The following is a 27636-nucleotide window of genomic DNA, read 5'->3' on the forward strand; positions in this document are numbered from 1 at the left end:
ACTTCTGATTCTTCTACTAATTCTTCTGCTGATTCTTCTTCTACTGATTCTTTTTCTACTACTGATTCTTCTTAGGGATTCTTCTTCTGATTCTTCTTCTTCTACTGATTTTTCCTTTCCTCTGCTACATCTGAGATGAGCCCATTGCTTTCTCTGAGACTTGGCAAGTGGGAAGTTTCCATTTGCTCTTCTTTTCCTGAACATAGTTCATCAAATCTTGCCTTTCACAGGTTGTCCTGATCAAGAACCCTCATGGAACCCTGATCAAGAACCCTCATGGAACCCTCATGCTTGAACCTCCTGAAATGATTGCTTTTTTTTCCTGTGTTCTTCAGAGATCGGCACTTCTGAGGACTGCATCCCAGAGACAAATTTCGATGCTGGGCAATACCTTGAGATGGATGTCATCTCCTCAGAGATCAAAAGCTGTCCTCACCCCAGCAAGCACCCGGGGAAAGAAGCGCATATCGTGTGGCTCCAGCAGGACCATCAGGAGTCTGGGTAATTTGGGGGTTATCCACATTCAATAAGTTTAAGCACACTTAATCACACAGGGCATCAAGCCAAGTTCTCCTACAGTTGCCTTCTATTAACCACTATGTTGCTGATTAAATTAACACATCTTATTGCTTGTGAAGAAGAGCCATCAGCTCAGGTTGTGACCAGTGGTATAAGATTACAGATAGCGTCCCTTTTGCCAGTTGTGAAATAGTGAGGATATGAAATTTCATCAGGCCAGCAAATCCAGAGTCTGCCATCTGAATCCCAACTTTTCCATTATTTCTAATGCTCTGTCCAACTGAACGGCAAAATGATATCAGCAAAGAAGTTACTTTAATCCAGACCTAATTCCAGTATTAGCCAGGAACAGAATAACACAAATCCTTCTTCCGTATTTTTAACAAACCTTCCCCTCCAACGTTGCTGATGATGAATCCCATTTTAAATCCTACTTGTTATTCCAATCAAGACATTGAGGTCCCCCCCCCCTCAAATGGAATAGTATTCTTTATAGACCTGTATCTCCTCAAAAATGAGAGGACGTTCCTGAAGGAAACAATAAATAACGAATGTCTATTAATAATTTCCTGTTCTGCGTCCAGGAAATAGTCCGTACAGCCTGCTTTTAAAGGAAGCTGGTTTAGCAGTTATGTACATTTAAATTGCATTGGCAAAGACTACTTAAAGAAAATAGAGCAGATAAAACTAACCGCCCAATCCAGATGAGGAAGTTAAAACGGCCAGTGGGAACAGTGAAAGCCCACGGGGCACGTTTCCCACCCTCCCACCCCCTGGCGTAGAGAGAGCAAAAATGCTGGTGTGCAGGTACCACTCAGCTCCACGGTAGCCAAACTCAGAAGTGGCAGCTACCAGGGAGCAAGGATGGTGGGTTGGAGATACAGCCGACTTTAATCCACCGGGCTTCCACCGGGCTTCCACCGGGCTTCCAGCCTAGGAACGCCACCTTCCGTGGGTTGCAGACTTATGTCACACAAAAGCGTGGTGTAAGCCTATTTTGGCTATGGGACGATTCAGGCAGCCAGAGGGTTTCTAAATTTCCCTCTTTTCTATGCCACCTGGAGACCCTCTGGGGACAGTGTGCCATCCCCACATCTGGATTGCACTGTATGTGAACCTCTTTTGCACAATGCTGATGATAATACAGTTTAAATAATTTGGATCATGCGGCTGATGCTCTTAGTTTATGCATGTCCAGGAGACCGCGCCCTCAAGTGGAACCTGCGTGGACATCACATGGGCTATTAAAAGGAATTAGGGCTTGAGTCGAGGGCCTTTAAATTTTGGCTACACTTGCATTATACATACAATAAGCACTCTCTGGTTCATTTAATACTATCAGATACCCAGAGTAACTCATGGTTCTCACCGATAGAGAGGAAGATCGAATCAATTGGTATACCTCTTGACTCCCTTCTATCTTTAACTTGTTCAGAATCGTATAAATTATTAAAACAAAAATTGTTGGAGAGAGAATGGAACTAGTTAACCCCTGGCAGCGAGGAAAACTTGTTCACCTTTACATCTATCAATCCCCTTACAACATAACAGAATGGCCTCCTATCTGTATCATCTGACCAATCCAGATCAGAGAAGAGTTTTTTCACTCACTCGCTTCAATGTTTTCCCTTCTGCCATACTGCAAGGTAGATACAACAATCTAGAAATGTGCAAATGGGTGTGCTCTTGTGATGCAAATCCATTAGAAACATTAACTCACCAATTGTTCTGTTGCCCCAAATCGGCAAGTATTATAATTAAATACTCTAGGTTGCTTTCTATGATACCTAGCAAGCTGGACGAACTAAGCAGACTATTGTTTATATTAAATAATTCTGATGCTACAATCTGTAAAATGGCTGCGAACTTTCTGCTGGAAATATCCCATAAGCAACAGTATGTATGAATCAACTTCATTTGCTATATGTTGCAAGTTTGCATTTTGATGTGACTTTGATGTGATTTTATATTGTTTATGCCAAATAAAGGCTGAATGGAAGAATTAAAAGGAATGGCCGTTGTAATCAGACTCGTGCCGTTCATCCTGGGTTTTATTCCAGTCACAGACCAGGAAAGGGATTTGGGCGTCTTAGTTGATAGTTCCATGGGAATGTCAACTCAATGCCTGGCAGCTGTGAAAAAGGCAAACTCTATGCTGGGGATCATTAGGAAAGGAGTTGATAATAAAACTGCAAGGATTGTCATGCCCTTATATAAAGCCGTAGTGCGACCGCACTTGGAGTACTGTGTTCAGTTCTGGTCGCCACATCTCAAAAAGGATATCGAAGAGATAGAAAAAGTGCAGAGAAGGGCAACAAGGATGATTGAAGGATTGGAGCACCTTCCTTATGAGGAGAGGCTGCAGCGTTTGGGACTCTTTAGTTTGGAGAGGAGACGTCTGAGGGGGGATATGATTGAAGTCTATAAAATTATGCATGGGGTAGAAAATATTGACAGAGAGAAATGTTTCTCTCTTTCTCACAATACTAGAACCAGGGGGCATTCATTGAAAATGCTGGGGGGAAGAATTAGGACTAATAAAAGGAAACACTTCTTCACGCAACGTGTGATGGGTGTTTGGAATATGCTGCCACAGGAGGTGGTGATGGCCACTAACCTGGATAGCTTTAAAAAGGGCTTGGACAGATTTATGGAGGAGAAGTCGATCTATGGCTACCAATCTTGATCCTCCTTGATCTCAGATTGCAAATGCCTTAGCAGACCAGGTGCTCAGGAGCAGCAGCAGCAGAAGGCCATTGCTTTCACATCCTGCATGTGAGCTCCCAAAGGCACCTGGTGGGCCACTGCGAGTAGCAGAATGCTGGACTAGATGGACTCTGGTCTGATCCAGCAGGCTAGTTCTTATGTTCTTATGTTCTTATTTTTCAGCATGCAAGCCGTGGAGTTGAACATGAATGTGACTTGTGACAAAGGAGATCCCTTGAAGGACCTCAACGTGGTGCTGGTGCTTAAAAGCCGGCAGAGCCTGCAATGGAACATTGGCTCGACACCCCATTCTGTGCAATTCTTGGTAAGACGTGCTCAGAACCACCAGTAATCTCTTCTTGCTGAAAATGCATGTTTATAGTGCGGGGCAGGGAAGCAGGCAAAGAAAAGGCTGGGGAGTGTCACCCCCTTTGCAACTTGGCCTGAACTGGGGTTTCCTTACTGGGACCCAGACTGATTTACTGCACTGGCTTATATTTGAGATGGCAAATGCCCCCAGACATGGTTTTTATGCAGTCGCTCACAGTCTCAGTGCAGATATAACACAATTGCACCAAAATTTTAGGGTATCATCTGGAAACTGTCCTTATGGTACCCCCCAAGTTTGGTGCATTTTGGTTTAGGGGGTCCAAAGTCATGGACCCTCAAAGGGGGGTGCCCCATCCCCCATTCTTTGCTAAGGAGATGGGGGCTACCCTTTGAGGGTCCATAACTTTGGACCCCCTGAACCAAACTGCACCAAACTTGGGGGGCGCCATCATCTCCAGATGATACCCTGAAATTTTGGTGCCGATACATCCAAAAATGCGCCCCCTGCAGGAACATCCTAGAAATTTGCCCAAGAATCTTTGTTCTGCATTGAGTTTTCTGTATTGCTGTCAATGGACTAGATGGACTCTGGCCCCCTTCCGCTGGCCCCCTTCCGCTGGCCCCCTTCCGCTGGCCCTTCCGCCGGCCTCTACATCTGGGCCTATAACATCTATCTAGACCTACCGTTCTCCCTGGGGGTGGAAGAATTTAATATTAGGCACCGGGCGCCACCTACACCTATGCCTATATTTATTTTACATTTAAATGCTAATGTTTAGCTAGTTTTCGCTGCTTTTATAAGTTTTAGCCTATTTATGATGTTTTAAAATTGTATTTATTATCTGCTGTACACCGCCCAGAGCCCCTCGGGGATGGGGCGGTCTAGAAGCCCAAAGTATAAATAAATAAATAAATGGGGGTTGCAGGCTGGGGGGGCACATTTCTGAAGGCACAGTCTCAAAACTTTCAGGGACTCATCAGGAGACTGCCCTAATGATACCCCCCAAGTTTGGTGCAGTTTGGTTCAGGGGGTCCAAAGTTATGGACCCTCAAAACTGTAGCCCCCATCTCCTATTAGTTCCCATTGGAAACAATGGGGGATGGGGGCACCCCCTTTGGGAGTCCATAACTTTGGACTCCTTGAACCAAACCTCACCAAACTTGGGGGGTAGCATAAGGACAGTCTCCTGATGATACGCTGAAAATCTGGTGCCACTAGCCTAAAAATTGCACCCCCTGCAGGCCAAAAATGGAAAACCACTAAAAATCCCCAAAAACGAACCCTGCATTTTGATGCCCCCCACAAGGTGATGCCCTGGGCAGCTGCCCACCTTGCCCAATGGGCATTACGCCCCTGGCGTGGTGTGAAGATAGTGGGGGGGAGGAGATCTTCTTCCTCTCTCATATGACTAGCACGTGGAGTTATCTGCTGAAGCTCAAGGGTGAGAGAGTCCAGACAGACAAAAAGTATTTCTTCACACAATGCATTGTTAAACTGTGGAACTCCCTGACCCAGGATGGGATGATGGCTGCCATCTTGGAAGGCTTTAAGAGGGAAGTGGGCATGCTCAAGGGGGATAGAGCTATCCATGGCTACTAGTAAATCTTTACTTTAATTGGAATTATATCCTGCCCAGAGGTGGGATCCAGCAGGTTCTCACAGGTTCCCGAGAGTAGGTTACTAATTATTTGCGTGTGCCGAGAGGGGGTTACTAATTGGTGATTTTGCCACGTGATTTTTGCCTTAGTTACGCCTCTCCTCCTCCTCAGCAGTAGCGCGCAGAACTTGAAGCAGTCTAGCAGGAGGGGCACCGGCATGCGTGGCAGCCTGCGCCTGCATGCATTCGTTTCCCGCCCAAGGACCGGCGCAGTGGCTGCGTCCTTGCCACAGTCCCGCCCAGGAATGCCCCGCCCCCAGAATGCCCGGCCATGCCCCCGTCGTGCCCCGCCCAGCCCCATTGGCGCTACACCACGCTTTGAATCCCCCCACCATGGGAACCTGTTACTAAAATTTTTGGATCCCACCACTGATCCTGCCCTACCCCCGCCAAAGGCCGAGCTCAGGATGGCTTACATCTAGTCAACATGCGACATATACGATCAGTTACTAGGGATGGCGTAACTTCTGTCTTTCCCAAAGCTGTGGAAAGCTGGGAAAAGCCTGAAGGCCACTTTGAGGAGAACCTATAGAGGGCCAATTCCACCACTTTAAAACACTTCTGCTTCTTCTGTCTGGCAGGTGTCTGGCAAGTACTGCTTGAAGCAAATGAACACTGGGGAGATTGATGGCACGACCCTTCCAGATAGCCAAGAAGGCCTCCTCAGAGTGGCCCACGACAGAGGCTTTGACTTCATTGCTTCCTATACAGAGATACCCTCCGCCAACCGCATCACCCTAGAAGTAGTCCGATGTGGTGAGTCTCAAGGGTTGTCAGGTCTGGGTTGGGAAATTTCAGGTTGCCGAAACCTGCAGATCGGCAACCCTACGGACCTGGTTCAGATGCCAGTGGAGAGGTCAGTTTCTGGCTTGCTTCAGAGATTAGGAGCTGGTGGCCAGGTGCCAGTTTAGGGCCAGGTGCGAAAAGGAACTGAAGGACCAAAATCGAGGATTCCCAGGTGGGTGGGTGGAGTGCTCATACTCAAAAAAGGGCTTTAAAATGTCTAAATCATTTCATGCACACTATCTCAGTAGCTTTTACAACAGCCCTACATAGCAGTCCAGCCTTTATTTATTTATTTATTTATTTATTTACTTACTTACTTACTTACTTACTTACTTACTTACTTACTTACTTACTTACTTACTTACTTACTTACTTACTTACTTACTTACTTACTTACTTACTGGTTTGTATTTGTTTATATTTTTATTTATATCACGCCCATCTCGAAAGGGCTTATTCAACAATGTTCCTTTTTGGTGTTCCCATTTGTCTCTGTGGTTAAACAAAAACTAATCAGAGTTACAACATGATGCATGCATACATAGTAAACTGTGAAACTATTGGTAGAAAATGGCAGTGAAAATTAAAACAGCTCTAGCTGTCATACCCCTGATCAAAATGGACTCTGTATAGACATATGTTCTTCCAGGAGCAGGTATGTCTTTTCATGCTGCAGGGTAGACTATGCTGTGATTTGAGTGAGGAGTCCCTTCCCGCCCCACACACTCGACAGACCTTTAACTGGTTTAAACATTTTTAAAGAGCACCAGGCAGACACGTCCACTGAATTGTTTATTCTGCACCCTTCTCTCCCCCCACCTCCACTTTGAGTTTTTAAAATGTGTTTCTATTTTCTCACACATAAAACAAACAAAACATAAAAACATAAAAAAACACAACCCACTACCATTTACTTCCAACCAGAGGCGTAACTGGGTCAAACTGCGCCCAGTGAGGACTCTGCGTTTTCTACCACCCCCATGGGCCCTGCTCCTGCCCTGCCCCCCGGGCCCCCCACTTACCTTCATTTTTAGTTTCAAGCTTAGTTTCAGGCTGAAAAGCAGCCTGTTCAGTTCAGGCTGAAAAAAGTCCGGGTGGGACTACCCAGGAGACCTTGGGGCTCTCAGGGTCGTGTAGTTCCCACAAGGGCCCATTTCAGCCTGAATGGAACAGGCCGCTTTTCAGCCTGAAACTAAAAACTTGGGTAAGGGGGGGGCATGAGGAGCGGTGGCAGGCCGTGAGGGGGGGTTGGGGGGTCACGGGGGGAGGGGCAGTTTTTCGGGGGGGGCAGGCATGCGCCCGGTGCACAGCACACACCTCCTCCCCTTTGTAGCTTTGCCTATGCTTCCAAGTATCTCATCTTTCATTTAAAATTATCTTGAGGTTCATGCATGTATAATTCAGCCATTAATCTTTGGTGAGCAGGGACCACTTCAGCAGCGAGTTGAAAGCTGTGGCAGCAGCTGAGAACAAACAGGACTAGTATAGCATTTAGTCAATTTGGTTCGTTCCATACTTCATTCTCCTAAAAGTCTTCAGTAGCAAACCTTTCATGGCTTTGTCAGGGATGTGTCCTCATCTCAACATTCCTTGTGATTCTCAATTTAGCCGAACATCCGACAGAGGTGGCCACGACACCACAGGCAAGTAGTCTTCCTCACAGCACTACCAGAGAGATCGAAGGACTGCTGAACATCGTGAAGCCTTGGAGATGCTTGGAGAACACCATCGAAGTTGCTTTGGCCAAGCAATATTTGCACGTAAGCAGCCCCATTCCTGGAATAGGGATATTGAATGGATCCAATCTACCTTCCTTTATAAAATCTTTGGCCTGCCCCTATGCCCAGTGGTGGGATCCAAAAATTTTAGTAACAGGTTCCCACGGTGGTGGGATTCAAACAGTGGCATAGCGCCAATGGGGCTGGGTGGGGCACAACGGGGGCATGGCCGGGCATTTCGGGGGTGGGGCATTAATAATTTCTCTGTTACTGTAAAAACCTCTTACTGTAAAAAAAAAGTTCCTAATTTCCAGCTGGTATCTTTCTGTCCATAATTTAAACTCATGATAGCAAGTCCTATCGTCTACTACCAACAGAAACAACTACTTCGCCTCTAATTGACTGCCTGTCAAATACTTAATACGTTCAAATACTTAATTTTGTTTCTAGAAATCAAAAGAAGGAGACTTTCCTTAAACCAGGAACTTTACCATATTACTAAAACATGTTTTTAAAACAGCCCAACAGGGAGAATTATCCTGTTTTCTACCTTCGCTAACCAGCCACATAGGAAACAACAGGATTTTATGATTTTTGGACCCAGGTCTTGCTCGACTTTATGGCCAAGATGAAGGGTGATGTTTTGCAGCAGGCCACCCCCTTTATCTAGGCCCTAATATAAAAGGAGAAATGAAGTCTGGTATGACTTGTCATTCCATTGGTGATCATATGTCAGTGATGGCGAACCTATGGCACGGGTGCCAGAGGTGGCACTCAGAGCCTTCTCTGTGGACACGCGCAGAGTGCCCCCCGACACACACATCTAGGCTGGCCTGGGTCGCTGGGCTCAATTATTAGCATTAAACCTAAGACCTAGTTTTGGGGAAGTAGTGTAGGTAACCCTGTTAAGCGCTGTGAAACTAAAGCGCGATCCTTTACCTGGGAGTAAGCTCGGTTGCTGGCAATGGAGCTTGCTTCTGAGTAAACCCTCCTAGGGTTGTGATTCACCTGTCGGAAGAGTTGCATGGTTGCTTCAAAGCAAAGCCATCGACTACCATCAAGCTTACTCCTGAGTAACGCACGCCTCGGAGCCAACCATTTTTTCTAAATGAAAACCTCAATATTCAGGTTAAATTGCTGTGTTGGCACTTTGGGACAAATAAGTGGGTTTTGGGTTGCAATTTGGGCACTCGGTCTCAAAAAGGTTCGCCATCTCTGTCATATGTGATCCATTAGTGATCATTCCACTAGTGATCATATGTAAACAGATCTAGAGAAAGAGATGGTTGTGATATTGATGGAGCGAGATGTCAGCCCAGATAAGATGTTCATACGATGTTGGTTTTTTCCTTTAGGTTTTAAAGGACCCCATCACTAGCATGACGCTCCGGGACCCCCACTGCATGGCGCAAGATAACAAGACACATTTTGTTGTGAGAAGCTTCCTGGAAGATTGCTTCACCCAGGTGGAGAAGGGAATTCTGGTCAAGAATGAGGTCAGCACCGCAGCTGGTTTGCTTCAAAACAGGCCTCGGCATGACTTGTCCTCTTTTGCGTAGGTCTTGAGCTCCAGCTGTATCTTGCCATCCAGGTTAGCTCCAGGTTTTGGGGCTCCTTGGGCAAGATGTTCTCTGGTCCTCCGTTAAGAAGATCATCTGCACCTCATCGGTTTTTCCACTCCTGATTCAGGCAGTCGTGGTCAGTGGCGTATTTGCCTAGGGACAGGGGGTACCCTCTGTCCCTGGGCAGCACTGATCTGGTCACATGGGGGGTGCAAAATCAGCCCTCACGTCACGTGACCAGGAAGACGGCAAGGCAGCAGGAAGTCCTGCTGCCTTGTCTCTTCTGGCGCCCTCGACCCCACCCATGTCATCATCGACATAGACGGGGTCAAGGAAGCCAGAGGACCCCCCCAAACCTCGCCCCCCTCCTGGCTGCTGGCTCCCCCCGAGCCCCATCCCCTCCCGGCTGTCGACTCGGAGCTGGCAGCTGGGAGGGTGTGTGGCTGGGGTGGGCCCCGCCCCAAGCGTAGCAGGGGGGCACCCAGAGAACAGATGTCTCCAGGCACCATTTTCCTCCGGTACGCCTCTGGCCGTGGCTATTGCTTCTTGATAATGTAACACCATTGCTGGTAATTCACCCATCTTGGCAGCTCCCCCACACAATGGGGTTACCAACTTTGGGTTGGGAAATTTGTGGATATTTGGGGGGGTGGAACCTGGGGACCGTGGGGTTTGCGGAGGGGCCTCAGCAGGGTTCAGTGCAATAGAGTCCACCCTCCAGAGCAGCCATTTTCCCCAGGGGGACTGATCTCTGTAGTCTGGAGGTCAGTTTTAATTCTGGGAGATCTCCAGTTGCCTCCAGCAGAAATGGCAACCTTTGTGTACAGAAATGGAAATTAGGCAGTCGTCCTCATTGCTCCTTATTGGGCAACTGTAGAAGTGATAGCTGAAGCAGCTGTACGCCTGGCACAGGTGATTCACTCGAGGGCCCATGATGTTTCCCTCCACTCAGCCACCGTGGAATTGTGTTGCAGCAGTCCCAATCCCTCTGTCGCCCCCTTCAGGCACTTGCTGGTAAGAGCACAGATACCGCTTGTTATTCAGTGATGATCAGAGAGGGTAGCTCGTAGCCTCCCGAGAAGCCATCCCATGAGCCGTCGCTCTGTACAACAGACATGTCTGTCCCGTGGCTCACCTCTGCTCCTTCTTCTGTTTGTCTCTCCAGCTCATCATGACGCTGGCTTCTCTGCAGCAAGTCACGGTAAGCATAAGGAGAGAGAGAGAGAGAGAGAGATTCTCCACTACAAACTGTTTTTGCTCATTTTAATTTAAATGTTTAATTTAGATTGCTCATTTTAATTTAAATAAAGCGATGGCATGTACATAAGAACATAATGAAAGCCATGCTGGGTCAGGCTAAGGCCTATCAAGTCCAGCAGTCTGTTCACACAGTGGCCAGTTGGGTGTTTCTAGGAAACCCACAAGCACCTATTATAATAGGCTGGCGGGATTCAAATAATTGAACAACCGGTTCCGGTGGTGGGATTCAAATAATTTAACAACTGGTTGTTTACAAGCACCATTTTAATAACCGGTTCTGCCAAAGTGGTGCGAACCTGCTGAATCCCACCACTGGATGTAAGGCTAAGGCTGTGCCCACAGTTAGAAGCAAGTGAAATTGACAAGGGAAGTTGCTTTTGCAGAAAGAAATTGACAAGGGACTAATGGTACTGAAAGTGTGGGGCAGGGATATTTTCCTCTATTTCTTCAAGTAACGGTGCCTGCTCCACCAAGGTTTTTTTCGGGGGGGGGGGGGCTTCCATTATGTGTGCGTAGTCCTCAATGGTAGACATGGAGGCTGAGAGGTCATTTGAATGGCTACTTCAGTGTAACAGTGCAGTAACACTGCAACACCTGTGCAAACAAAAAAGGAAGAGGGTTGTTCTTCTATGACACCCCACCACAATTAGGAAGAGTTCATTTTTAGCAGTAGCGTGTGGAATAAATGCAGTTGAAGAGACAAGGGGCGTTTCCCCACTCCCCACGATCCCCCCTATGCCGCGCACTGCTCTCAGCGCGCGGCATCCCTGGCGCGTGCCCGGGCGTCCCCACGACCCCGGACTCTGCGCAGGGTCATCAAAAGGCACCGTTTACAAGAGCGCCAGGGATGCCGCGCGCTGAGGGGGCGCGACAGCGGCAGCGTCGGGGCAGCTGCGCTGTCGCCGCCCCTGTCGTGGGGAGTGCCGGGGGACACCGCGCTACTTGAGGAGAGTAGCGCGGGGCTTAAGGTAAGTGGGGAAAGGCCCAAGGGGGGAACAACAGGGGCGGGGGAGTGGACAGAGGTTTGCGGGAATTATTGCACAGAAAATGTTTCCAAGACACAAGGTTTGACCACTGGGGAAATCTGTGGTAAGCTGTGCACGAGGAAAAGGCCTATGACATGTATGAGAATATTTTTGTTAAGAGTGCTGGCTTTTTCAGAGCTGATACCAAGTTCCACAGATTTAACCAGTGAATTAATGCTGCATGATTGATCGAGAGAGATTCTGATCAGGCGACAGTGCAAAAGACTAATTTTCAGAGAAACAACTACTACAGGTTTTCCATTCACGAAAACCAAATTATGGGGCCAAGGTCTGAACCACCTGTTACATAGGAGAAAGGATCAAAGAGGAAACAGCCCCCTATCTCCGGATCTGGCTGTTTAGCAGCAGATAGCCATGGAGACCTGCACAAAATAAAATTCTAATGAAATTTTGCAAAGGTAAAAGTAAAAGGTAAAAAGATCCGCAAGCAGCGGATCACTACTGACCCATGGGGTGATGCCACATCGTGATGTTTACCAGACAGATTTGGTTTATGGTGTTGTTCGCTGCTGCCTTCCCCAGTCATCTACACTATCTCGGGCAAGCCGGGTACTTGTTTTAAGAACATAAGAACTAGCCTGCTGGATCAGACCAGAGTCCATCTAGTCCAGCATTCTGCTACTCGCAGTGGCCCACCAGATGCCTTTGGGAGCTCACATGCAGGATGTGAAAGCAAGGGCCTTCTGCGGCTGTTGCTCCCGAGCACCTGGTCTGTTAAGGCATTTGCAATCTGAGATCAAGGAGGATCAAGATTGGTAGCCATAGATCGACTTCTCCTCCATAAATCTGTCCAAGCCCTTTTTAAAGCTATCCAGGTTAGTGGCCATCCCCACCTCCTGTGGCAGCAGATTCCAAACACCAATCACACGTTGCGTGAAGAAGTGTTTCCTTTTATTAGTCTTAATTCTTCCCCCCAGCATTTTCAATGAATGCCCCCTGGTTCTAGTATTGTGAGAAAGAGAGAAAAGGTTTTACTGACCTTGGAAAGATAGAAGGCTGAGTCAACCTTGAGCCACTTCCGCAAAACCAACTTCCGTCAGGATCAAACTTAGCTCGTGAGCAGAGCTTTGACTGCAGTGGCGTAGCGCCAACTGGGTGGGGTGGGGCACAATGCCCTTGGTGAGCGTCTGTACAGGGGCATGGCCGGGGTGTGGCATGGCGGGGGTATTCCAGGGCATTCCAGGGCAGGGCATGGCAGGGACAAAGGACGCAGGCATGCCCCAGGCGCAGTTTCCCCTCGCCCTTTCCCTACTTACTGCTCTGCTACACGATGCCTAGAGGCATCCTGGGGTCCTTCGCAAAAAAGTAAATCTAATAACCTCCCCAAAGCCACATCTTTAAAGCAGGCCCCAGAACGGACACAAACGGTCTGGATGAGCTTGCCTAATTTAACACTTCTCTTTTACCTCCTGCCACAGGTGCCTTTTGAATGTGACCTCCCAGAGAAGCTGTCTGTCCAGCTTTATCCGACCCCAGAATTCGAATTGCCGTCCACGACTCTGGAAGTCAACAAAGTGGCCTATGTCCAGGTATTGCCCATCTCTCGCGTGGGAAGACAGATAGAGATGAAGGCTCAGGCAAGAAAGCTTGTAGAGAGAATTTTCTCTCTACAACTTTTCTCATCTGTGCCTTCATTGGAAATATCACCCTGATCCTCCTGTTTCCATGCATATATTATTATTATTGTTGTTGTTGTTGTTATTTATTCGATTTGATAGACCACCCTACCCCCGAAGGGCTCAGTAGGCACTCTCTGGGGCCATGACTTACCGGAACGCTACATTTAGCACCCGCAAGGTTCTAGATTCAGTTTCTGGCATCTGCAGGATCTCAGGTACCAGAAGACCCTTCCGTGCCAGAGAACCCAGAGTGCAGTAGACAGTGCTAAACTGCATGGCCCAGTCAATATGTCAGCTTCATCTGTTCACAGACTGTGTGAGACCTCTAAACGATTAGTTCTTACCTAGGAAATGTCCACTGTTATGAAGGACCATTAACATTTTCTTTTGAGAGAGCATCTGACTCCTCTCAGTTGTTCCCTAAGACCAGTGCGACCAAGATATAGTAATAGAGCAGTGGTGGCGAACCTATGGCACGGGTGCCAGAGGTGGCACTCAGAGCTTTCTCTGTGGGCCCACGAGCCCAGAGTTCATCGTGGTGGGGGGGAATCACCCCCCCCCAACACACATCTAGGCTAGCCTGGGCACAATCCTTTACCTGGGAGTAAGCTCGGTTGCTGGCAATGAGGTTATGGTCGTGATTCACCCATTCGAAGTGTTGCATGGTTGCTTCACCAAGCTTACTCCTGAGTAACATGCACCTCGGAGCCAACCGTTTTTCCAAAACTAAAACCTCAGCATTCAGGTTAAATTGCCGTGTGGGCACTTTGCGATAAATAGGTGGGTTTTGGGTTGCAATTTGGGCACTCGGTCTCAAAAAGGTTCACCATCGCTGTAATAGAGTAATCTGATAGTAAACCTACAGCAATATTAAACACCTTTCTTGCAAATCAGATGGAGTGAGACTATTTCAGGTATGATTCATCCAATGTTTTAAATAGTGCTGAGTTGGTGAAGAAGAAAAGTTTGGATTGATATCCCGCCTTAAGAAGATCCAAAGCAACTTACGACCTCCTCCCCCTTCCTCTCCCCACAACAGGCACTTTGTGAGGTTGGTGGGGCTGAGAGATTTCTGAGAAAACTGTGACTAGTAGCCCAAGGTCACCCAGCAGGCTTCAAGTGTGGGGAAATAAATCCAGTTTGCCAGATAAGAGTCCGCCATTCATGTGGAATGGGGAATCATGCCTGGTTCTCCAGATCAGAATCCATTGCTCTTAATCACTGTTCCATGCTGGGTCTCATGAATGTGGAGAGCAAAATTTATATTTCTGTTCTGTGTTTTTAATTTGCCAAATATTTTCTAGGATTCATGAGAGGTTATATTTCAGACTAGGAGGTTTTAAGCATAAGCATAAGCATTTTTATTGTCATTGTGCACGCACAACGAAATTTACAGCAGCATTCCTTGATGCACACAATTCCAGACTCATACCCCATCCTCACTTTCCCCTTCCTCCACCCATCCCTACACAGCCCCAAACACATCAACACAAAGCCACGGAGTTCAGCATCGCCACAGCTCTAGAGTAGAAGCTGTCTCTAAGCCTCTTTGTCCTAGTTTTGATAGACCTGTATCGTCTGCCAGATGGTAACAGTTCAAAAAGAGAGTGTGCTGGATGAGACGGGTCTCTCAGAATATTTTGGGCTTTCTTTAGGCTTCGGGAATTATAGAGTTCTTCCAAGGAGGGGAGAGGGCAGCCGATAATCCTCTGTGCAGTAGTGATCACCCTTTGGAGCGCCTTCCTATCTGCCACTGTGCAACCGGAGAACCATACACAGATGCAGCAGGTTAAGACACTCTCTATAACACAGCGGTAAAAGGACACCAGGAGTTTTCCATTCAGTTGTTGTTTCCTTAAAAGTCTCAGATAGTACAGTCTTTGCTGAGCCTTCTTAACCACCGCGGCAGTCTGAACGTCCCAGGTCAAGTCCTCTTTAATCATAACACCCAGAAATTAAAAACTATCCTTTTCACTATCCTTTCTTTGCCCACCTCCCAAATGTCAACATTTGGGCCTGAGGGTGGGCAAATACTTACAACAGGGGTGGAGTGAGGGGGAACACACATGCACCCTTGCCAAGCCCCTGCCCCAGAACACCCCCGGAACACCCTCACCACGCCCCCACAGGGGTGTGCATCTGGTGCATCCCGCACATGCGCACACACACACCTGTCCCATTGGCGCTACGCCACTAACCTACAATGACAAGCAAGAAGAAGGCAGACTGGGCTGGGCTGAAAGATAGTAATCTGGGGGCACAGAGACATAAGAACATAAGAACAAGCCAGCTGGATCAGTCCAGAGTCCATCTAGTCCAGCTCTCTGCTACTTGCAGTGGCCCACCAGGTGCCTTTGGGAGCTCACGTGCAGGATGTGAAAGCAATGGCCTTCTGCGGCTGTTGCTCCCGAGCACCTGGTCTGCTAAGGCATTTGCAATCTCAGATCAAAGAGGATCAAGATTGGTAGCCATAGATCGACTTCTCCTCCATCAATCTGTCCAAGCCCCTTTTAAAGCTATCCAGGTGAGTGGCCATCACCACCTCCTGTGGCAGCATATTCCAAACACCAGACATGATCAGGTAAAGGAAGGCAGCCAATTTGAGAGTCTTTGCGCATCTGTCAGTATCTCCTGATTTCCCAGCGTTGTTATCTGAATGTCCCGTCTGGAACTGAAATCACAAACAAACACATACGAAGTTGACTTATGCTGCTACCAGAGCACTGGTCCATGAAAGTCAGTATTGCCTGCTCTGACTGGCAGCAGTTCTCCAGGGTTTTTAACATCACATCTACTGCCTGGCCCTTTTAGCTGGAGATTGAATCTGGGACCTTCTGCATCCCAAGGAGGTTCTCTACAACAGAGCCACCCCCTACTCCGTAAGAGTGAGGGGTTGGCAGGGTGCCCGGAACAGAACCAGAGAAGAGAAGAATATCTATGTCCAGTGGTGGAATCCAAAAATTTTAGTAACAGGTTCCCATGGTGGTGGGATTCAAACAGTGGCGTAGCGCCAATGGGGCTGGGTGGGGCATGACGGGGGCGTGGCCAGGCATTCCAGGGGCGGGGCACCCCCCGAGCCCTTCGGGGGTGAGGCGGCTTATAAATCTCATTATAAATAAAATAAATAAATAAATAATAATTTCTCTGTTACTGTAAAAAACTGTAAAAAAAAAGTTCCTAATTTCCAGCTGGTATCTTTCTGTCCATAATTTAAACTCATTATAGCAAGTCCTATCGTCTACTGCCAACAGAAACAACGACTTCTCCTCTAATTGATTGCCTGTCAAATACGTCATACTTTCAAATACTTAATTTTGTTTCTAGAAATCAAAAGGATACTTTCCTTAAACAGGGAACTTTAACATATTTCTAAAACATGTTTTTAAAACAGCCCAACAGGGAGAATGATCCCGTTTTCTACCTTCGCTAACCAGCCACATAGGAAACAACAGGACTTTATGATTTTTGGACCCAATGGAATTTCTAACAGAAAAGCAGAGACCCAATTTAAGCTGGTAACTTCCCCCTCTCGGCACACACAGATAATTAGTAACCCACTCTCGGGAACTGGTGAGAACCTGCTGGATCCCACCTCTGTCTATGTGGCATTCAACCACCTTACCTCCGACTGAGTTCTGCGGTTGAGGACCCTTGGCCAAGAATTATGCGCCACCACCTTCCCTCCAACAGACAAATGCAGTCCAGAGGCGTCTTAAAGACTCAGAGCTCAGTTCTCCAGGTGCAAGTGGTCCATCATATTGCATGTCGCTTCCTCCTACGTTGGGGCAAGTAAGCCAGCCTCTGACAGTGAACTCTCTTTTCCTCTGTTTCCCTCCTGGACAGGTGTCACTCAGAACAGCCGACGAAGAGTCATCTGTGCAGCTCCAAGAATGTTCCCTAAAAACCACCGGCAAAACATCTTTGCCCCTGATCCGCAACGGCGCCTCTGCCAGTTCCTCTGTGGAGATCGTGGTCGCTCCCTACAACCCTCCTGGCACCAGGATCCATCGCTTCCGATTCGTCTACGAGGCTGAGGATGGAGGGTGGTCCAGTTCGTCCGCCACCCTCGTCTGCCAGGTGTCTCTGAACCACCATGTGAGTTTGCACAGTTGCTTGGCCTGGTTAGAAGGTGTGTGGGCCAGCTACCTCGTGTGATGCTAAGCAGGTTAGGGTCTGATAAGTGCCTGGACTGGAGATCTCCTGGGAACTCCTCCTGTCCTGCTGTGATGGAAGACAGACTGGTCCTGTAGGAGACCCAAAGGGGCTTACAAACTCCTTTTCCTTCCCCCCTCACAACAAACACCCTGTGAGAGCCCTTTCACACAAGCTGTGATTCACTTGTGTGCTGTACATATTAACAGCTGCACATTATGCCTCACGGAGGGTTCTTCCTGCACCTTTCTTGGCCTACCAGATAGTAACACTAGACATGATGGCAGCAATTCTGATTAAGCATGAAACTACACACGTCCCATAGAAAGGAGAAATTCCCCATCCCCATTTTAGCAGCAAAGTGCGTGCACGGGGAAAGGGTGCTAAATCTCTCCACCACCACCACCACCACCACCCAACTTACCTCCTCACAATATCCCTCCCCAACAGTTTTTCTCATCAGCTAAACGATAATAACAATTATTATTATTATTATTATTATTATTATTATTATTAATTGGATTTGGTATACCGCGACTGAATATTGTATAAAGGAAATGATGTAAATCACTCCAGGTCAGAGAGGGAGAGAGGAAGGAAGGAAGGAAGGAAGGAAGGAAGGAAGGAAGGAAGGAAGGAAGGAAGGAAGGAAGGAAGGAAGGAAGGAAGGAAGGAAGGAAGGAAGGAAGGAAGGAAGGAAGGAAGGAAGGAAGGAAGGAAGAAGAAGAAGAAGGGTTTGGATTTATATCCCCCCTTTCTCTCCTGTAGGAGACTCAAAGGGGCTTACAATCTCCTTGCCCTTCCCCCCTCACAACAAGCACCCTGTGAGGTGGGTGGGGCTGAGAGAGCTCTGAGAAGCTGTGACTAGCTCAAGGTCACTCAGCTGGCATGTGTTGGAGTGCACAGGCTAATCTGAATTCCCCAGATAAGCCTCCACAGCTCAAGTGGCAGAGCGGGGAATCAAACCCGGCTCCTCCAGATTAGAATGCACCTGCTCTTAACCACTATGCCACTGCTGCTCCAGAAGGAAGGAAGGAAGGAAGGAAGGAAGGAAGGAAGGAAGGAAGGAAGGAAGGAAGGAAGGAAGGAAGGAAGGAAGGAAGGAAGGAAGGAAGGAAGGAAGGAAGGAAGGAAGGAAGGAAGGAAGGAAGGAAGGGAGGGAGGGAGGGAGGGAGGGAGGGAGGGAGGGAGGGAGGGAGAGTTTAGCACCCCATGTACGTTTCACATCAACCGATCTAGCCACTCCCCAGTCAACTTCAACATACACAAAGCTGCCTTTGTACTGAATCTGACAATTGGGCCACCAAGATCACATTGGCCACGACTCTTCAGGATCTCATGTGGAGGTCTTTTGCATCACCTTCTGCCAGATGCTTTTACCTGAGGATCCTGGAGGGCAGGAAGAGGCAGACTTTCCCCCACTATATTTACATCCAGCTCTGTTGAGAATCCTCTGGCCGGGGAATATTTTGTAGTCAACTGAGCGTATAGCATGTATAAGAGTTTTAAATCTTCATTGTTGTTTGGGAGTCAATATTTTGGTTAGTTAGAGCAACCGGATAAGTCTATTTGCCTATAATTCTGTTCATGACAAATACCAAGGACATTAACAATAACAAAATTTAAAACCCCAAGGTGTTCATCTCATTTTTCACTTTTTTATTCAAAGGATCCTAGCTCCTTTGAAAGCTGTCTGGAGCTGAAGCTGAAGAACCCCAACTCTCTACCACACAGTGAGTTTGCAGTTCCTTTCATCTATGTAAAATACAAAGGACTTCCTTTATACCAACTTAGAAAAAGGCTGTTAAGCTTCAACTGCTCACTTGTGCTTGTAACATGTCTGGTTTTTTAAAAAAAACATGGAAGGTATCTCTGGCTCTGTTAAACTCCTCGGTCCTTCCAAGGACTCTTCAGTTCACACATAAAATCCACCGAGCTACCTGAAGTCCGTAAAAGAGACACATGCGTAAAGTGGTGGGATCCCAAATTTTTAGTAACAGGTTCCCATGGTGGTGGGATTCAAAGTTTGGCGTAGCGCCAAATGGGCGGGGCACGACGGGGGCAGGGGCGGGCATTCCGGGGGTGGGGCACTCCTGGGCAGGGCTGTGGCAAGGACGCAGCCACTGCGCCGGTCCTTGGGCGGGAAACGAATGCATGCAGGCGCAGGCTGCCATGCACACCGGTGCACCTCCTGCTAGACTGCTTCAAGTTATGTGCGCTACTGCTGAGAGGAGGGGCGTAACTAAGGCAAAAATCACGTGGCAAAATCACCAATTAGTAACCCCCTCTCAGCACACACAAATAATTAGTAACCTACTCTCGGGAACCTGTGAGAACCTGCTGGATCCCACCTCTGCATGCGTATCTGTTATGGGAAGGACTGTCACCTGAACCCCTGAAGAGCTACCCCAGTCTGTGTAGACAAAAGTAATCTTGATAGGCCAAAAGTATAAGGCTGTATAAAGCAGCTTCATGTGTTCATACATCTTGTGGCTTGCCTTCCAAATATGTGAACCCACTCCATTATAAAGCACTGGTTTTGAAGGTGAGATAGAAGGGGGGAAGATGGGATAACATTATAGCCAGAATCCTACCGGAAGCTGGGGCTTTGTTGCTAAGCTGTCCTATTTTCATTGGCGGATTAATCACTGCCAGCATTCCCTGCCCTTGCTCCTCTCTGGCATGAAAAGTCATGTCAGAAATGCTCTCGTGGGGCAAGAAGAGCTGCATCAGGACAAGATTGTTTGCCCCAACGTGCCTCCTCTATCGGCACGCCGCGAAGAGGAAGTGCGTTGAGACAAGATTTTGGGGCCAACGTGCCTTCTCTCTTGGTGCACCGCAAAGAGGAAGCTCGTCAGGACAAGATTTCTTGCCCCGATGTGCCTCCTCTCTCAGAGCAGGTAGGCGGCTGCACGCACACATGCCCGCGCAGCCGCAGGAGCGCACTGCCTTCTGGGGCGCTCCCGTTTCCCGCCCTGAAACAGGAGTGCCCCAGAAGGCCGTGCTCCTGCGGCCGCAGGAGCACACGGCCTTCTGGGGTGCTCCCGTTTCCCATCCCAGAAGGCAGTGCGGCAGCCTTCCACAAATTGGGACACTTGAAAAAACCCGCAGGACGTGGGACAAATTGCTTTAAGGCGGGACTGTCCCGCCAAAAGTGGGACGTCTGGTCAGCCTAGCATTGGGGCAAGATTTTTTGCCCCGATGCACCTCCTTGCTCGGCGCTCTGCAAAAAGGAAGCATGTTGGTTTTTGGTTCCACCGCGCATGCCAGCACCAGCCATTATGTTTTTACCCCTCCTTTCCTTGGGGTTGGCGCGCATGGCTCTCGTTCCTTGCATTTTGGCCTCACAAACAATCCTATAGGATAGGTTAAGGCTGGAAAGAGTGACTGTCCCCAGGTTGCCCAGTGAATGCCAAGATGGGGTGGGTAGCTGAAACCGGATCTCCCCAGTCTAAACGCTACAACACCATGTTCCCTGCGTGTACTCAGAGCCATAGACACCTCAGATCGCCTCCTACCCCCATACAAATCTTTGTCCCCACGGAAGTGGAAGTCTCTCTCTTTGCTCAAAGGTCTTCCTTCCACAGTGCCAGGGATTTTAGAAAATCAAAAACATGGTAGATTAAAAGCCAAGTCCAGGCCCTTCTGAACCGAACCCTGTTGCGAAATGTTCCCTGTGTAGACAAGAGGGCCGTCTGGGTTCTTTCCTTTTCAGGCATGTCGGTTGGGTCAGTTGAATGGCAGGAGCCTGCCCTTGGACTCCATTCTTCCCTCCAAGAAGCTGTCAGCCTATCTTATCATATTCCCAGCACTTCCTTCCAGTCCCCATCTCCTCTCTTAGGTCGTGCTTCCTTTCTTTCTGCCCGCCAGCCCTTGAAGGATGGCCTTACGCCACAGTCGCGGCAATGTGGTGGTTGTATCTCCACAGCAATGGCCCGGGGAGCTGAGGGGTAGGTCTGACCTTCAGGAAGCGGTGTGCCATGACCTCCCCTTAGCCTGAGCCTGTGATGTAGGAACAGAGAGTGAGACTGAGGGGGCGGCGCAGGGGACCGAGACGTGTGGTCAAAGGAAATGAAGCCAGAGCCAGTGTAAACAGCCTTGGCATGATATCGACGGCACTTTTTTGACACAAGATGGGACCAGACAAAGTACATCCTCTCCTCCTTCCTGTCCTTGACATACAAGTGCCAGCTGTGTTGACTCTTGGCTGTTGGAAACATCGCAGGCTCCCTCGGTACAATTCTATCTCCAAAGCCTGTCACATTTCAGGCCTCTGATAAAGACAGGCGAGTGATGTAGAGAGAGGAAGAAGGAGCTGGATACCAGGATGTAGGAGAGATAAGGGATTGTCTCCCAGAGCTGGGCCAGCCGTCTCTCTCCACAACCCACGAACTGTCTGGCAGCATTTACGCATTACCTCCCAGGACAGAGACCTGCTATGGGAGAGGAAGGAAGAATAGGGCAAGGGCGGGCAGAGTTTTTATGAAAATATGGATACCCAGAATAAAGGGTCTGTGGCTCAGGGGTGGAAGATCAACAGCGCGTGCAGAAGGTCACAAGTCCAGTCCAGAGTATCTTCAGTTTCAAGCAGTAGGTGATGGAGAAGACCTTTGTATGGAGGAGGAGGAGGAGGAGGAGGAGGAGGAGGAGGTGGAGGAGGAGGAGGAGGAGGAGTAGTTTGGATTTATATCCCCCCTTTAGGAGTCCTGTAGGAGAATCAAAGGGGCTTGCAATCAGAGGTGGGATCCAGCAGGTTCTCACAGGTTCCCGAGAGTAGGTTACTAATTATTTGTGTATGCTGAGAGGGGGTTACTAATTGGTGATTTTGCCACGTGATTTTTGCCTGAGTTACGCCCCTCCTCTCAGCAGTAGCACGCAGAACTTGAAGCAGTCTAGCAGGAGGTGCACCAGCGTGCATGGCAGCCAGCGCCTGCGTGCATTCGTTTCCCGCCCAACGACCGGCGCAGCGGCTGCGTCCTTGCCACGGCCCTGCCCAGGAATGCCCCGCCTCCAGAATGCCCGGCCATGCTCCCATCGTGCCCCACCCAGCCCCATTGGTGCTACGCCACAGTTTGAATCCCACCACCATGGGAACCTGTTACTAAATTTTTTTGATCCCACCACTGCTTACAATCTCCTTGCCCTTCCCCCCTCACAACAAACACCCTGTGAGGAGGGTGGGGCTGAGAGAACTCCGAAGGACTGTGACTAGCCCAAGGTCACCCAGCTGGCGTGTGTGGGAGTGCACAGACCAATCTGAATTCCCCAGATAAGCCTCCACAGCTCAAGCGGCAGAGCGGGGAATCAAACCCGGTTCCTCCAGATTAGATGAGTCTGGAGAGCCGCAGCCAGTCAGAACAGACCAAGAGATTGACTCGGTATCAGGCCCTGTCACCTATTAAATGATCCCCTGCCTATTGATCTCATTAGTGGGTCAGCATTGGCCTAGTGGTTAGAGTGTTGGACTAGGACTTGGGAGAGCCAAGTTCAAACCCTTCTGCCGCCATGGAAATGACCATGGGCCAGGTGGATTCCACACAGCATATGTATAACAGGTTGCAGCCCTTATAAAGGAACATGTTTTCCTTTTTCCTGTTCACACATGTGCCCTTCACCCATTCAGGCAGCTATTGGAGCCCACGGAAACCACCCGGGTTGCTTTCGCGCCTTCACACAGAGACACTTCTTTTTCAAAAAGAATTTCCTGCAACACCTGCACAGTTGCCCAGGTGTGCAGAAATGAACCCCCGCAGCCACGCTGATTGTCCCACAATACAATTGGCTGCACCTGCGTAGTTGTTCATGGACAACGCATAAAAGAAAATGCGCTTGTGGGACTTTGTAGTCTGTTGGGCGCCCAGAGAATCTGCCCACGAATCTGCTGAGCTACCTGCACAGAATGGCAGGCTGGTGGGCGGACGGATTCTCCTTTCCAGTGGACTGCGAAGAACCTAAAGCGATTGGGCGGAAGGGAGGGAAATGCAGCGTCTCCTGCTTGTCGTGTTTGTGCGGGAGCAAACCAGGACTGTGCAAAAAGATTGCTGGTCTAGCGTCTTCGAAAATCCTGGGTTGAGGGGAATAAAACAGGCCAAACTTGTTTTGGGAACGAGTCCAATGCAAGTTGTTCCCCACCCCCACTAATTTATACAATGTCCTACATCCGTTATGTTTGTCTGTGCTGAATCCACCACAGTACCACTTCTGATCTTCATTGGGGTGAAAGCAGAGGTGGGATCCAGCAGGTTCTCACCAGTTCCCGAGAGTGGGTCACTAATGATTTGTGTGTGCCGAGAGGGGGTTACTAACTGGGTCTGCTTTTCCGTTAGAAATTCCATTAGGTCCAAAAATCATACAGTCCTGTTGTTTCCTATGTGGCTGGTTAGCGAAGGTAGAAAACGGGATAATTCTCCCTGTTGGGCTGTTTTAAAAACATGTTTTAGAAATATGGTAAAGTTCCCTGTTTAAGGAAAGTATCCTTCTTTTGATGTCTAGAAACAAAATTAAGTATTTGAAAGTATGAAGTATTTGACAGGCAGTCAATGAGAGGAGAAGTCGTTGTTTCTGTTGGCAGTAGACAATAGGACTTGCTATAATGAGTTTAAATTATGGACAGAAAGATAGCAGCTGGAGATTAGGAACTTTTGGCAGGAGTCACTAAAGATATTGAGAGAGGGCAGTGGGTGTGACCACAAAATGACTCCCATCCCATGAGATGCTGGGCCAATCACAAAAAAGTCTGCTACAGGGCCAATCATAAAATGTTAAGATGTTCTAAGCCATAGGTGTCAAACTCGCGGCCCTCCAGATATTATGGACTACAGTAAGAGTTTTTTACAGTAACAGAGAAATTATTAATGCCCCGCCCCCGGAATGCCCGGCCACGCCCCCCTTGTGCCCCGCCCAGCCCCATTGGCGCTACGCCACTGTTTGAATCCCACCACCATGGGAACCTGTTACTAAAATTTTTGGATCCCACCACTGGGTGAAAGACAGGGTATAAATAAACTAAATATAAAATCATACAAGCTGCCTTTTACAGACCTCGCTCAGTACAAGGTATTCATACTGGCAGTGGGATCTTAAGGATCTTAAGTCCTGGCATCTGAGATTCTTGAACTGCAGATCCCAGAAAACAAGCCTGGCAGAATACCTTTAAGATATCGTATTGCAATAAAATAAAAACCACAACTTTTTAGAGTTTACGAACCAAAGTGCCAAGCGCCTGCCAATCAACTCAGCACTTTACACCCATTGGCCCTAAACCTGGAAGGCGGGAGCATCTTTTTTCTGGCAGTCCGGAGCTTCCTGCATGTTTATCCTTGTCATGTTCCCGCCCCTCCCCTTTTTTTTTGAAGCTGACAATACAGGGAGGGGGCTCGACATATCTCTGACGCACCAAAATTCCCCACCGCCTCCTCCTCTTTTCCTTGTTCTAGCAGTGGATTTATAGTATCCGAAATAGACGGAGGGTCAAACTTCCTCTCTTGGCTCATTCTGCGGACAGGCCTTGGCAATTCCTGCCATAAATTCTCCCAGTAGCTTCTCCCTCCGCCCGCCCGCTTCTGTTGGTAGCTGCAGCCTTTTGCCACTGTTGTCCCGCAGCCTCCCAGAGGTCATGCGTGCTAGGGGCTCTACCGCAGGCATAAGTGTGGCTGCAGCCCTCTGTCAGGCACGTCTGGCTTCGGCCCAGAATGGATGGCTTCCGGCCTCCCTCTTACCTTGCTCTCCTCCTTCCTGCCTCTGTTTTGCACGTCTCCCTCAGGACAGCAACATAACAAAGCAAGGAAAGGCTTTTGACACCGGCCCAGCCCCGGTGGGGATTCACCCGGCACATCGGACACGTCTGCAAAAGAGAATATCACGAGCCTTTGTTTGTTTCCATATCAACCGCAAGAGAGGGGCTGAAAATATTGCATTTGGTGGCATTGCAGACAGGGTTCACACCGATAGATACTTCGCGTGCATTCATGGGTAAAGGCAGCTCTTAGGATGTGATGCTGAGAGCCAGAGTATACAGTGGTGGCGAACCTATAGCATTCCAGATGTTCGTGGACTACAATTCCCATCAGCCCCTGCCAGCATGGCCAATTGGCTGATGGGAATTGGAGTCCATGAACATCTGGAGTGCCATAGGTTCACCACCACAGGGCTAGAATATCAGACCAGGAATCTCCATGCTGCCATGGAAACTTGACTTAACTACCTCACACTATTGTTCTTATGGTAAAATGGAGCTGAGGGGAACACTGTGGCTCATTCCGCACATGCAGAATAATGCACTTTCAAACTGCTTTCAGTGCTCTTTGAAGCTGTGCGGAATGGCAAAATCCACTTGCAAACAGTTGTGAAAGTGGTTTGAAAACGCATTATTTTGCCTGTGCGGAAGGGGCCTGTAAGCAGCTTTAGGTCTTCCCTGGGCAGAAAAGTAGAGCATAAATGAAGAAAACAAGGAAGTAGCTCACAAAACGAGATGTGGTCTGGAAGGTCCTTATTCAGACACTGTTTTTTGCTCCCTGTCCATATTGGGTCCTATTTTATTAAATTGTTAGTAGTCTGAGTGGTGCAGGCTTGATGGCCCCATCTTGATGGCCCCATCTTGCAAAATCTCGGAACCTAAGCAGGATCAGCTCTGGTTAGTACCTGGATGATAAACCCCTACAGAAGCCCGGGCTATAGAGAGGCAGGCAATGGCAAACCGTCTCTGTTCATCTCTTGCCTTGAAAACCCTACTGGGTTTCCATAAATTGGCTGTGACTTTACGCACACACAGGGTTTGAGTTGGTAATGTTCTAATTTCCTAAATGTCTAAGCAGTTACATCTCTGGGGCGGATTCCGCATGGGCCAAAAACAGTGGTGTGAAAACAGTGTGAAAACAGTGTAAAACCTTTTACGCCATTTTAAACCCCTTTACGCCGTTTCCACACAGCAGTTTTTGGCCCATGCAGCATCTCCATGGTTGTCATGGGAACAGAGTGATGCATCTCATCTCTGGTGCACAAGCATATACGTGGATGCCACATGAACACAGAGGCCCCGTGCCATAGATGGCAGTGGCGTAGCGTCAACGGAGGGGCGCAACACCCCAGGTGGAGCCATGGCGGGGGTGTGGCCAAGCTGTGGAGAGCGCATTCCAGGGTGGGGCGGAGGCGGGCAGCCCAGGCGCAGATTCCCCTCACTCCGCCTCTGATGGCTGGCCATGGTATAAACGTGAAATGTGTTCTAAACTACTGCGAGAGAATATACTGGAGCACAGTGATTTCCCAGTCTGCTTTAAGCAAAAGACAAAAATGTCATTTTTGCCTTTGAAGTGAGAACAGGGTGGACTATGCCAGCCTACATAGATACAACACAAAGAATTTGCACTAAATATAGGCTTACCGATAATTCACCAATCACAACATCCAGGAAAAGTGTATTGTGATGCTAAATTCATCGTTGTGAAACTCAAACAATACCTACCACCATGCTTTCAGTGGAAAAAATGTTTAAGAAACGAAATACAGGGGTGCTGTGTGGTTTCCGGGCTGTATGGCTGTGTTCTAGTAGCATTTTCTCCAGATGCAGGTGAAACATCAGGAGAAAATGCTACTAGAACACAACCATACAGCCCGGAAACAACACAACATCCCAGTGGTTCCAGGCATGAAAACCTTTGACAATATAATGGGACACAATTTCAAATGCACACTCTGTGATATACAACAACATACAATGGAGTGATGATAACAAAAAAATCACAGAGCTTTGTGGTGAGCCTATATTTAGTGCAAATTCCTTGTGTAGCTGCTGGTGCACTAACCCCCAAATTCTTACAATGTTAGCATACATAGATATGGCAGATAAAACCTTGAGCGGCGTGTCGTATTGGAGGCATGTTGTTTTGCACCAGATGTGTGGATAGAGGTGCACTTCCTTGAACTTAATGTGTGAAAGGGTGGTGTATAGGGAGCTGTTTTGGCCTAGTGACCAAGAGGCCTCCAGAAGTTCCCAGCTGAAATGTTGCCTCTGCCCCAAACACATGAGCCAGCCTTAGGCAAGCTGCTCTCTTTCAGCCCCCTTCTCCTCATCTGCAATATACCGTACGGTGACCAGACGTCCCACTTTTGGCAGGACAGTCCCACCTTAAGACAATTTGTCCTGCGTCCCGCGGGTTTTTTGAAGTGTCCTGATTTTTGGAAGGCTGCTGCACTGCCTTCTGGGGTGCAAGGCAGTGCGGCAGCCTCCCGCGCATGCGGCTGCAGGAGCACTGCCTTCTGGGGCGCTCCCATTTCCCGCCCTG

The 27636-nt window shown here is 48.5% G+C and overlaps 1 protein-coding gene across 1 annotated transcript in view; it reads left to right on the forward strand.

The window, feature by feature from the left end:
• ENG (endoglin) overlaps window positions 1-27636 on the forward strand; it is an 85881-nt gene that overhangs the window by 50064 nt on the left and 8181 nt on the right. The window contains exons 5-13 of the mRNA XM_048512248.1: window positions 336-501; window positions 3409-3550; window positions 5795-5969; window positions 7608-7759; window positions 9073-9213; window positions 10445-10480; window positions 13004-13114; window positions 17048-17299; window positions 19026-19089. Coding sequence (XP_048368205.1) covers window positions 336-501; window positions 3409-3550; window positions 5795-5969; window positions 7608-7759; window positions 9073-9213; window positions 10445-10480; window positions 13004-13114; window positions 17048-17299; window positions 19026-19089 — 1239 coding nt within the window. The remainder of the gene's footprint in view (window positions 1-335; window positions 502-3408; window positions 3551-5794; window positions 5970-7607; window positions 7760-9072; window positions 9214-10444; window positions 10481-13003; window positions 13115-17047; window positions 17300-19025; window positions 19090-27636) is intronic.

The sequence above is a fragment of the Sphaerodactylus townsendi genome, linkage group LG12 (genome assembly GCF_021028975.2).
Source record: "Sphaerodactylus townsendi isolate TG3544 linkage group LG12, MPM_Stown_v2.3, whole genome shotgun sequence".
NCBI classification, from domain to species: Eukaryota; Metazoa; Chordata; class Lepidosauria; order Squamata; family Sphaerodactylidae; genus Sphaerodactylus; species Sphaerodactylus townsendi.